Source organism: Antedon mediterranea, chromosome 5 (genome assembly GCF_964355755.1).
Source record: "Antedon mediterranea chromosome 5, ecAntMedi1.1, whole genome shotgun sequence".
Lineage (NCBI taxonomy): Eukaryota > Metazoa > Echinodermata > Crinoidea > Comatulida > Antedonidae > Antedon > Antedon mediterranea.
Genome location: NC_092674.1, coordinates 10,879,920 through 10,893,240, shown reverse-complemented (window position 1 = coordinate 10,893,240; position 13,321 = coordinate 10,879,920). Strand labels below are relative to the sequence as shown.

General features: G+C 32.6%; 1 protein-coding gene across 1 annotated transcript; it reads right to left on the bottom strand.

Annotated features, from left to right (window-relative positions):
- Window positions 1-1,107: 1,107 nt before the first annotated feature.
- Window positions 1,108-13,071, bottom strand: LOC140048564 (bifunctional epoxide hydrolase 2-like). Its single transcript, XM_072093308.1, has 17 exons — window positions 12,779-13,071; window positions 11,692-11,776; window positions 11,072-11,228; window positions 8,279-8,472; window positions 8,024-8,146; window positions 6,895-7,059; window positions 6,269-6,347; window positions 6,154-6,188; window positions 5,300-5,412; window positions 4,730-4,844; window positions 3,887-3,961; window positions 3,643-3,700; window positions 3,080-3,182; window positions 2,724-2,793; window positions 2,545-2,625; window positions 2,385-2,443; window positions 1,108-1,586 (listed from the first exon to the last, which is right to left on the bottom strand). The coding sequence occupies exons 1-17, from the start codon at window positions 13,006-13,008 to the stop codon at window positions 1,508-1,510; spliced, it is 1,821 nt and encodes a 606-aa protein (XP_071949409.1). The 5' UTR covers window positions 13,009-13,071; the 3' UTR covers window positions 1,108-1,507.
- Between the last annotated feature and the right edge of the window lie 250 nt (window positions 13,072-13,321).

The window sequence follows — 13,321 nt, the reverse complement described above, 5'->3', positions numbered from 1 at the left end:
TAATAATATTTAACCCAGTGTTTTATACACTTCACGACAATCGCTAGGAACAGGAATCTCATCATCCATCAACAAGTACATATTTGTACATTTTAGAGGCTGAGGGTAAAAATGTTAAGGTTTAAGTTATTCCAAAAAGCATTAATATTGATTGTGGAGAGAGGAGAGAAGGTAAGTTCTGCCGTTCTTCATTTTCAAACATTTGCAATAACCCTACAATGTTAGTGTTTGTGCTTTGGGTGCCGTCCTATTTTGTTGTGTTGCTACACAGCTTTTTCTTAATGTTTGAAGATAGGAATTTCACATGAACCCATTCATGTAAATATAAATCGAAAGAATAAAATTGTTACCGGGATAACGATATAAACACATGACGTGTTATAGAAATATAAAATGTATAGTTTATAATACTGTAAATAGAAATGTAAAACCTTGAAGATTTTTCATATATGGTATTCACTTTCACTCGCTGAGAGTTTTAAGTCATTTACGCCTAGTAGCGAATATGGCCACTTGCTCCCTCTTCACCAATGACCCATGTATTAATCATGCCAAAATAATCACTACATAACTATTGATGATGTTTTACTCTATTTTTTACTCTTAAACATTCAAAAATTTATGTTTATCATTAGTGCATTAGTTTTTTCACTCGGTGTGAGTGAGTGGCCGAGCGGTTAAGACAGTGGAACCGTAATCACGTAGCCATAACATCGGCAGGGGTTCGAGGCTCACTCACTCCATGGTTCTGGTGGTAGAACGAGTCTTCTCGGATAAGGACTATAAACCGTAGGTCCAGTGTACACAACTTGCTCGCGTGCACTTTAAAGAACCTAGTACATCTTTCGAGACGAGTAGGGGGTTACCCCGGTGTATTAGTACATTACAGCCACAGCCATTATCACCAACTGGGCCCTCTGGGAGATCAGTCTTTGACTGAAGAGGCCACCCAGTATAAAGATAAAACAAACAAACAAAAAAAGAGATTTATATTCATTCATGTGCTGAATATAATAAAAGTTGTAAAAAAATACAGAAACTGGTGATCACATCCTCTTTATTTTATTCCAGTCATTTTACTTACCATGTCATGATTATGTCATACCGGTAATATTCATTTATTATTTCAAATTATTAATAAAAATATTTTATTTAAATTTTAAATTTATTTAAATTTATTTAACATTTTTATGAGAGAACTCATTTTTTAACATTTTATTATACTTTTTACTCAATTTGTTTATGTATACTTTTGTATATTGCTAGCATTTTAAAATATATGCATATATATTATTGAGGTATATTAGTTGATCTGCTTTGGATCATGATAAAACTAATGTAGTGAGAGGTCTGGGCTATGATTTGAACCAAAGCCATGTCAATAATAAGCAATTGATTTCCTTTTGTAGGCCTAGATTCCGAATCGTCATGGAACCAGCCTAGATTACCCCTACATACTATCATAGATTGATTTCCCTTTGTAGGCCTAGATTACCCCTACATACTATCATAGATTGGACTGACTGCTGCCACCTTTATGGACATCATTCAACCATTTGATCAGTATTTCATTCACTTCTTTAGGCCTGTGAAAAAAACATGAACAATGTCATGTTTAGTAACTTTATCAACACTTTCGAAAATAACTATGACAAACATATACACTAAGAAGAGAGACAACTCCCACAAGTTATAACATATTAATGTAAAACCATAATCTAATATAGTATTGTTCGTCTTTTACTATATTTGTGCATATAGGGCCAGTCAATGAAATACATATTTTACAACTTTTTTCTTTGATATAGTGTTTATAACTCTGCAACTCTATATGATAAGGTTTACCTTGTATAATCTGTATATCCTTAATTCTTTTGTTATACTTATTAAAGACACTAGACCTAATTTAAGGTCACACACTACATTTTATGTAAAAAAATAATAGTTTATTATGGACCTATTACGATAATTTTATCTGTTTTTAAACATTTAAATTTTAAACAGTTAAAAAAAAATAAGTCGATTCTATAATAATTTAAGAAAAACAATTAATTCAGCCTACAAAGCTAGGTTGGCTTATAGCAGCGTACAATTGTATATTACCGCTCTTTACCAGCTAGGCCTACAAAGCTAGACCCAGAGACGTTTACGAGAGAAGAACATTCGACGCAAGCTACTTAGGTAGTGCTTTGCTTTTCTCTTTTTATCAACATTAACCTTAGAATGCAAATGTACGACAAGAAAATGTAAAAAATTGCAGGTATAGTGTCTTCAACTATCAATTTGGTATGGGCAAGGAAAGCGTTTTTTTTCATTGGTGGTATACAGTATGTATATTCAAATTTCAATTTATTTATGGCAATTTCCAAAACAATTTTTTGTACCTTTCAACTTGCGTCCAGTGTTGACATTCTTCAATATGACCTCGGGTCAAATTTGGAATCTGGAATAGAATAACAAATTGAAAATATCAAAGAAATCTGGGTTTGCTTCAATTAATATGATTTATTTAAAAACAAATTTATGTAAAAAAGCAATACTCACCCATTTCTCCATATGGCTGCTAGATTCTGGGGTCAGCACAACATCTTTTCCTGCTGTGATCATTAAAGACGGTGCATATATCTAAAGACAATAGTGTATTATTATCAGAATTCAAAAGGTTGAAACAAATAAATATTTTCTATAAATGAAATACCTGTATAAATTACACAATATTGTACCTTTCGTCCAGCAGCTTTTTTGGTCCAATTCCAATTAGCTTCAACATTCCGATACCAATTTAAAGGTCCTCTATAAAATAAGAATATTATAATGGTATTCAAAATACTTTTTATCTTTGTTGCCAATTTATCAGCGTTGCTTATTTATAGCTTATTACCTTGCACTGAGGAAGGGTTAGTTTTACCTGAAAGCTCTGCCATTTCTTTCTGCTGTTTCATTGATTTAGCTTTTAGCTTTTTATATCCATTGAAATTCAGCCACTGATACCCACAACACTACACATTAAATACTAGAGGTGTAAACATCAACACTCTTTTCCTTGCTCGGTTCAGAAATGGTGTAAATCATATTTTACCTAAAACCACTCTTTTTAAATTGTTGGACGTAATACTGTAAATCTTCTTCAGTGAGCATCACGCTTCTTGACACATTTTCAGGAGAACCAACTAGAAAACCACCTGTATGTAAATAAATATTAACATATATTAATTGGATTCACATCTGTGATTTAATGTGAAGTATACATTGCTCCATCAGTGTAAAATACCATGTTTCCTTCGGTCTACATCCACAGTTCGAATCTCATCGCCACTCTTTGTGTGTTCCAACAGGTGGGTTGGAATACATGTCTAAATAGCATACTGTCTTTCGGTTGAGACATTAAGCTGTTGGTCCTGTGTGCAACAAGGCTCATGTGCACGTTAAAGAATGGAGTACATCTCCTCGAACAAGGGTAGGAGATCCCAGTCCATTCACCACCAGAAGGACCCCACCGGAAACAAGTCTAGGGACTTAGTAGGCTATCCTTGTTGTGCAACACCAAAATGGCTCATAGAGTGTAATCACAAATGCGCAATTTCCGGCCAAAAAAACTACTGTAACAGGTCAAGGGTAATGGTATGTAAAACCTTTACTTGCCTCGTTCACGAACATTACTTGTTGTTACCTTGATACTTAATGTTGACTTCAAACGGTCCTGTCAGAAACAAAAAAAAGATATCAAATGTAAAGAAGTTTGAGTTTGTTAAAATGCCTATTTGCTGCATGAGGTATTAAAATTAAACTTGAAAAATAAATTAATTTTGTACTTCTACAATTTAAATTCATATTTGTAAATTAATAATAAGAATATCAAATGACATAATTGTAATATAAAAGTTACTTTAGGATCGGACGATCGGAAAATAATCTTAAATGTCTGTTCAAAATCGGCTTCAAATTCAGCTTCTGCAACTCCCTAGCAAAAAAAAAAAACAGAATTGTTGTGATTAATTAAAAATCAAAGTTCTATAATCCATTGTTAACTTTGCATTTACAGTACTTGGAGTGAGTCCCAATCATAATACCAGTGATTTTAATTTTGATGGTCATATGGTTTGAAAACTCCTTTTAAGGTATCAAACGAATATGTATATTTTTAATTTGTGCATAAATTTGACTTCTATCAAGTTCTAATTGCCAAACAAATGTACTGTACAGTATTCCAGATAGGATTGAGCGGCTTTAGGGTTTTAAATGGCAAGAAAAGTTGGCAAGGACACCCTTGTTTTAAAATACTTGACCCTTGACTGATATTCGGCATGAAATTAATTGTTCCATAACTGGCATCAGAAATTATCTATGTTTACCTCTGGATATAATGTATAAAGACGACCATGGGGGAACTATGCATGATATACCCTTATAACAAGTTGTAACAAGGGTTGATCTCCCCATTTATTACATGCATACATGACCTGTGAGAAATATCTGGAGAAATTATAGTTGTGCGCTATTTGATTACTAGTCTATGATTGGTCAGTTTAATACCAGGGCAAACATGCACAACTCGGGACATCTCTGAACAAAAACAGGCCTCTCATCTGTGGTTTTACACATTTCACAGGGGTTCCTTGTGAAATCGTGGGAGAATATCCAGACAATTGTTTTCACACTATGCAAACCTGGTTACAACTTGTTACTTTTTTATGTGTTAAAGAGGATTAAGAGTGGATAGGTAACTTACTGGTGTTTGAAAATACATTTGGTAGTCAAAACGGCCTGGGTTTTCTTGCATTGTATGCCAAGGGTTTGACTTTGGATTTACAGGAAAGAACGGTGTGTTTAATCCAGCAACAGCTCTACAAAGTAAACAAACATTTTAAACAAGCATTTAGTTTAACTAGCAATGTACAGTAATCAAATATTAATGGATGTTTATGAGTGGAATGGTACAAATATTCCATGAGGTGAAAGATGAAAGGATATACAGTATAACAAATTTTCATCTTTCATTGGCATTCATTATTTATTTTATAACACACCTAATTTTAATGAGAGGTCAAAGGTCTAAACCATTCAAATAGTCTCCAATTTTAGAATACTTATACTGTAGAACAATAGATGGTGTGAAACTACAGGTTTCCTTGACATGATCAGTAAACACACTTGAGTTTTGTGTTGACATAAGCACAACTTTTAAGTTTACAGTAAAAGTGTTGGGGAAATGTGTATTGAAAGTATATTACTGTGAATTATAAGTATATTACTTTGTATGTATGTATGTACTCAGGCGCAATACTATAATATGGCCAACCTTATTCTTTCTGGATACATCAAGGCTAAGTTCCAGACTACAGCACCACCCCAATCATGTCCCACTACAGTGGTTTGAGGGATGCCTAGCATGTCCATTAGCTCTACAACGTCCTGTAATACAATTGCTTGTAGTTTACCAGTTGTTTATTATTAAATTGTGTATCATGCTCCAGTATACAACACATTGATTTTCATGGTGCTGCTGGCCCTCTATAGGTCCACATAGAGCATCGACCATTTAATCATTGACATTCCTTCTGTTTAAATAGTGTGCTTGAGTTCATGATTAAGAAAATATTAGGTCCAGTACTTATTTTTTAGGTCTCACAAAATTTACCTATCTACCACTGGAGGTTCTAGACAGTGATTCAGCTCAGTGGTGGCGCCAGGCAGGGCCCCCGGTCGGGGAGTATTGACCATATTTGTCGGGGAGAAAATATATCATTTCTTTCTGGTAAAATATAAAACCATATTAAGTGTACTACTAGCCACTATACTGATTTTAAAAGTAAAATAATAAAATTATCCTTAAATGTCTAATATCGTCATAACTGTCACCCTCATACCCCTTTGTTGGCCCCAACCAATGACTGTTTGTTTCGCACGTATGGCCCCCCCCCCCTCCCCGACGGGCAAATCCTGGCACCACCACTTCAGCTTAATATTCTTTTTTAAAAAAAGAGAGAGTGTTTTGCACATGGCATAACATACCTATAGTTTAGTTGGGAAAAATCGCAAAATATAGGACATTAGAAAGAAACCTCGATTTGCTTTTTACGTCACAGTCCTTCCAATTTTGGGCTTGTGATGCGACTTTGTTACAAATATAGATAATTCACAAAACATACTTACTTTACAAAGATTTTCTTGAGTGTATGCCTCTATTTCTGAAAAATAAAATTTAGTTGTTTTTTTTTAAAATCTCAATAGCTAAGCCTAAATTAGCCAAAAATAAACTGAAACTTACCAGGAGGATTACTGCTGTCTCCATAGCCTCTCTGGTCCAAAGCTATCACACGGTATCCTGCATGGCCTAGCGCTGGTATCTAAGGTTAAACAAAATATACCAATAAATGACACATCTGTACTAGTAATTTTATTTAATTAGCTCCCTGCCTCTTTCTTTAATGGAGAGTTTGATTTTCAAAGACCGACAACCAAACTACGTCATGTTTATAGTACATTCTGCCCATGCAGGAATATTTAGATACATGTCCTCACTCCTCAACTCAATACAGGTTTGACAGGCGACGACCAATGACACATCGATTGACCTGACCTACGTTGGTTCTCTGTCATCGCAAATCGAATACTCCCTAATGTCAAAGGCCATTAAAAAAGTAGTGCTTCAATTTTTGAAGCCGAGTAGACACAGGACACAACATGCAAAACATCAAAATATTTACAAAAAACTGAACATGCAATAGTACAATTGAATATCTCTTTTTTTGTCTAGTAGAACTAAATACTGATACATATTTAATTGTAGGGATATACACTTTGGTGTAGGTGTGTTATAAAATATTCTAATATGATGGTTTAATGTTTAATGCTATCAGTGGTTACACTTATATTAAATGTAAGTACTTTTACCTGGTAACGCCATGAATACCAGCTTTCTGGCCAGCCATGGCACAAGATCACCGGTGGGCCAGTTCCATAATCGACGTAATGAATGCGAATGCCTTTTTTCAGCTGAGCATTGCAGTGAACCACTTTATTTGGCTGTACAGCTATTGGCCTAGGCTCTTTGAAAACCTAAAAAAAAAGAAATTTGGATACAGTTTATAGTTCGCTTTTTTTAATGTAATTCAGGCTGATGACAATAATGATGTTAAAGTAATATTAATGTACATGTGTGGCATAGTACTGGCCAAATGGCTCAACAATTTGTCTGCTTTACCCTTTTATATTAATACTTTTAATATTGTATTACTTTTAGATTTTTATGATTTGTTTTTATTGTAAATCTGAAGCTGTACCACTTTATACACTAGTATTGAAGGTGTATATACAGTATCATAAAGAAAGAATAAATAGGGTTGTAATTGTATTAAACTACTGTACTGTGGAGTAGCGTAATTGGTCAGATGTTTTTCCCTACTCTGATGTAGTACCCGCTGCTTATTTGGGCTCGAATCTAACCACTAGCCACCAGCGCAAGCTTAGTGATCTAGAGGTATGAACGCCAGGCTAGTGATCTGGAGGTTATGGGTTCGAGTGCCACCCGACAATTACTTGCAAATTTTTATTTTATTTTATTCTCAAATGTACTCAAATTACGTCAGAGTAGGGCAAAACATCTGACCAATTAAGGAATAAATAAGTAAAACAAAATGAGGCTTTTGCCCGTATGATTGTTTCTTTGCCTTCAAGTACTGTGTTCGGTGGGTCACATTTTGTGGGTACAGTTCTGTATACCGCAAGAATAGGATAAAAAATGTAATTACATTGCATACAATAAAAAATACAATCACTTTGACGAATAAATAATAGGTGAAAGTACAATCGAAACAAATTAATTTTATATTACTTCCCATTATGTGTCATATAACACTACAGCCATTTCGACAAAAACATAAAAGAGAATATAAAAATATACAATGTAATAGACAAAATCAATATTAAAACGCTGTCACCGGTAAGGTGTGCCTGGCCAATGCATGTTTAATTTAAATGATTATATTTAAATGAACTTTGATCTGTAACCTTTTTTACATACATCAACTCCAGTAGCTTCCTTTAGCTCAGTTAAAGCTTTGTCCACATCACGCACCAGTATTGTGTGAAAACCAAGCTCTTTTGCTGGTTTCAAGTTTTGTCCAATATCATCAAGAAATACAGCCTAATATCAATTAAAACATAATTAAAAATATTTAATCAAAATGTAATGGTTTTAGACCTACAGATTAACCACAATGGCATCAACCATTTTAGTGCTAAAAAGAAAGTATTTACTAAATTCTAAATCTTGTACCTCGGAAGGTTTCACTTGCAACTTTTCACACGTAAGTTTGAAGATCTCAGGGTCTGGTTTGCTAAGACCAACTCTGCATGATTCAATTACTTCGTCAAACGAATTCCTTAGTGTGGTTGCCATGAACTGAGCATGATGGTTGTTTCTTGCCATGTCATCGATAAAATTATTTGTAAGAACACATGTCTTCAAACCTATTAATAAATTAAGTTAAACAATTTTGTGTTGAATATGCCATTTTAATGTAACATAATAGTTATTCACTTTGACCAAAAATTGGATTGAAAAAAATGTATTTTAACTGAAAAAACTGTAATTTAAAGCAAAAAATGGTCAAATTGGCTGCCAGCCAATGGATTTTTGGTTGAATTTATTTTGTCATTTTATAAATAAGTGAAAACATTATTTTTTTCCATTTTTTTTGCTATGGAAGTGATTAACTTTATTAAAACTACAAAATAACATTATTCAAAGTCTGATTTAATTAATCTTCATTTTTTATGTTTTTGGGGGACAATACATCTTTAATGCGAACAAAATGTTATTATTATTATTACCATACTGTAATTCATAATTCATTCATTTATTTTATTTCAGATGGTACATCCATAAATTGTAACATACTGTACAAAACAAACAAAATCAACCAGAAATACCGTACAGTTGATGGGATAGGAGATATTCCTGAAATCTGTAATTTTGCATTGTATTTTCCACATTTTTAATTAGTAAAAAGTACATTTTCAAGATTCAAGATTCAAGATTCAAGAAATTTTATTTGTCCATAAAAATGGAAATTCACTTTGCTTGGTAGATTAAAACAACAGTATTGCAACAATTTAAAAACGTGCAGTATTATAACAGATTAAAAATACAAGATAAAAAGTTAAAAATACTATTAAAAATTGCATTAACGTCTTACATTAGAATTAAAAATATGAATGCTATTTACAACGAAGGATTTTCTAGTTCTACAAAGATTTGCTCTTGGAGGTCGTAGCCTAATGCCTGATCTATTTAAGTTATAACAGTAATGTAACGGATGAGTGGGGTCTTTCATAATATTGTTTACTTTTTTTAGAATACTCTTTTCATAGATAAATGAACAAGGCGTTAGATCAGCTTTAATAATACGTTGTGCAATTTTACGTGGTCTCTCAATATTTTTCTTATCATTTTCAGTAAAGTTACCATAAAAACATCCAATGCTAAAAGATAAAATACTTTGAATAATACTTTGATAAAATAGAATTAAAATAGTGTTATCAACTCTAATTTGCTTGAGTTTTCTGAGAAAGTAGAGCCTTTGAGATGCCTTCTTGGAAATCATGAGAGAGTTTGACTCCCATTTTAATTTGTTGTCAATTATAGTACCTAAGTATTTGTATTGGGTTACTCTTTCAATCTCGGTTTCTTTAATAGTTATTACATTATGTTCAACTGCGGTTTTACGAAAATCTATTATCATCTCTTTGGTTTTAGTAATATTAAGTATTAAGTTCATATCTTCACACCAATTAACAAATCTTCCAACTTCATTAACAAATTCATTTACATTATGCTTACTATCGCAAAGAAAACCACTAATTACAGTATCGTCAGCGTATTTTACAATATTGCAATCTTTACTTAAAATATAAAAACTACTAGAATAAAAAGAGAACAAAAATGGAGAGATAACACATCCTTGAGGAGCTCCAACACTGGTAGATTCTTTGTTGGATAGGATACCATTGCACTTAACCATCTGCGGTCTATTAATCAAAAAACTATATATAACTTTGGCGAGCTGAGGTGAGACATTAAAACTTAATAATCTATCAATTAAAACATGTGGTAAAATAGTATTAAAAGCACTGGAGAAATCGAAAAATATAGACCGTACATAATTTCTTTTTGAATCAAGGTGATGATATGCATGGAGATAAGAATTAACAGCATCGTCAACCCCTCTATTTTTCTTGTATGCAAATTGATTCTTATCTGCATTACCAATATTTTCCTTAAGTCTAGAAACAATCAACCTTTCTAAGCATTTCATTAAATTTGAAGTAATTGCAATTGGTCTAAAATCTTTTGGTACACTAGGTTTATTAACTTTAACATCATTTTCATTTTTATTATTCTGAATTTGTTTTGCAAATAGGTACTTATATACCAACAGACCGTGGCTATTGATTTTCAAGAAAGTTGATGACTTGATAATCTCTTCGACAATATTATTAAGGCGTGTGCCATCTGTCAGTATCTTATTATAGCTTGGAGTATTTTATTTATTTGACATCTTTCAATCTGTCAATTATGAAAATAGTAATCTTGTTATTCCTTAAAACAAGACCTTTTACATAATTGAAGAAAGTAATTGTTTTTTATAAAATAGATGGATGGTAACAAGATTGTTTGCACTGACAAGAAAAAAAAATCAAATTGAGTCCTAAATTTTAGTTCAATAATAATTAACTAGATTTATATTGTATTTTATATTTTATTACTGTATATTTTAACGTAATATTTGTAAAATTTTAATTTTTTTTTTAGATTATAACAGGACCAAAAATCAGAATCAAACCTGCAAAATTTTCTTCTTGTCAGTAGCTAAGTATTGATAATTGGAGGTGTATTTAGACCCTCACGCCGTTCACATGAACATACTAATTTGCTAAAATCCAATAATTAATCAATACTGTACTACACTAGTGTAAAACCAATTTTATCTTCAGTTGCACACTCACAAAGAAAAATAAAAATAAATGGTTCCAATATTGAACAAAAATTGTGTGTTTCTATGGTTACCTGCTTGTTTTAAAGCTGCAACTGCCTTTAACATTGAGGGAACCGGTTTAGCACCCATCATCTCCCTCCACATTGATTCTGCTGAGAAACTTGATGGAATTGTGAGGCCTTCAGCATTTGCTGCTTCTTGGCATTCATCCTCAAATTTCTTGAAAAACTATTTGTAAAGAAAGAAAGCAACATAAATTCACAGAAGTGACATACAAATGGTCACACATAGCCAGGGGGTTTGAAGGTTTTAACAAACATATCTTTTTCAAGCTAGAGACCAATAGAAAAAGGTAATGATAAATATGCTTAATTAGCTTAGTTTTATTCTGGCTACAGGCTTATTATTATTATTTATCTAATGTAAAGTTCTCTATCTAGTTCTGTGTGCCGATAAGACAACAGAATTAAAGTGATGGAAGACAAGGCATTAGATACACAGTTAACCCCTGTGATCAACAGTTATATAGGTGTGCCATGGGGCTTTTGCTCGACTGTGGTTGTGAGAAACTTGCATGCCCGGTTGACTGTAAAATAGTTTATTATTTATACTGTATAGTGTAGCACTATTTTCCTCTCAGAAGTTGGTACACTGGTACATTATATTATTGTTTACTTTTACTGTATCTTACTTGTGATGTTGATAATTCGCCTCTTTCCAGTCGGCAAAAAGAATTGTCAGGACGTCCTCGAATCATAACACTCTCCAAAAAGAATCTGAATTATTAGAATTAGAATAAATTATATTTTTTATTTTTATTTATTTATTCAATTTCTGCCATAAACATAAGAAGACAAAACAATTATAAAAGGAGGCACGGAAAGACCAAACAGGTGCTAAACACCTATGCTAGTTGGTCAACCCAGAACAGAGAAAAGTAAATAAATTACGTTCTACAATAAAAGCATCGACAAGAAAGCGACCAACTACACACATTTTCAATATCAAAATTATTTAAAAAATAAATATTGAGATAATTAAGTAATTTGGTTTTAAAAGAACTAACATAAATATTTAAGTTGCGGATTTCACTGGGTAAAGTTATTCCAAATTCTGGTAACACGTGTCAGGCCGTTTTTAGCAGTAATAGCATTAGATATTTGAGCGGGAAAAATTGTGGTGCACCTGACAGAGCAAATTTTGAAGCTCTGATTGGTTGTGCATTTCTTACAATTGTAGTAAATAGACACATAATAATAATATGCTCATATTTTATTTATTTATTTTGTATTTTATGTCTTTAGCCAAGGATTATCATAATAAACTGACACTTTAAATTCGCATGAATAAATTTGGAGACCTAGTGGAAAATAGGGCTTAACCTGAAACTTTATTAAACCTTGATTTCACTAGTCTTCACACTACTATGAAGGATGAAGGCGAATACACAGCGATTTTCAAATTATAAATGCCTTCTAAACCAGGGTACTATTTTACAAAAATAGTGTCAGATGCCATTCATTTGACTAACATTTGGATGACCAGGCCATGGCTTGTATATATACTAGTATTGGTTTATTCGTTTATTCAATAATAGTCTCCACACATATATTAAAAATACATACATACATAATATTAATAATTATATATTAACAAGTTTGATAGTAATTAATAAAAACATAGTATGTGTGGAAGGAAACCTATATAAGTTTAAAACTTTACGACAAGGTTCCCAGAAAAAAAGTTAATTTGTAAAAATGTGACAACCATTCTGTTACCCTGGAAATCCTAGGCTTTCTGTATATCTTTTAAGACCAATTTGTGGCTGTTCTACTATCACACCTCCCATATCAAATACAACCGCTTTTTTTACATGACTCGACATCATTTTGGCTGAAAGCTCACAAGAAACAGGAAAAAGATCACAAGATTGACGATGCGTAATTGGAAACCTAAACCAACTTTTAACTACGATATTTGCTAGAGTTTTCCGAGAAATTGGAACCATTGAAAATTATATAATAGATCTTCTGTGAAATTCCTTTTGCCCTATCAAGTCGCCGTCGTATGGCGTGATCCAGGGCCCGAAAAGACTTTTTTGTTTGTTTACATGTCATGGATGACTGAGCAATTTTGCTATAGAGGGCGCTTGACCACGTGTGTAACATGCGATTGTGATTTTTCCATCATTACTATTACGTACCCACCATTCTTTTTGCTTTCAATTATGATATGACATTTGCATTTCAAACGTAATAATAAAGTAATTGGTGCTTTTTAATAAAGCTAGCACATAAAAAGACAGATGAGCTAGTTATTTT

Excerpts from the sequence above, each read along its gene's own strand:
- LOC140048564 (XM_072093308.1), bottom strand. The coding sequence starts at position 13,008 with ATGGTTCCAATTTCTCGGAAAACTCTAGCAAATATCGTAGTTAAAAGT. Across the intron at positions 8,473-11,071 it reads TGCAGCTTTAAAACAAGCAG|GTTTGAAGACATGTGTTCTT; the intron begins GTAACCATAGAA and ends ATTTATTAATAG. Across the intron at positions 2,444-2,544 it reads GCAGCCATATGGAGAAATGG|ATTCCAAATTTGACCCGAGG; the intron begins GTGAGTATTGCT and ends ATTCTATTCCAG.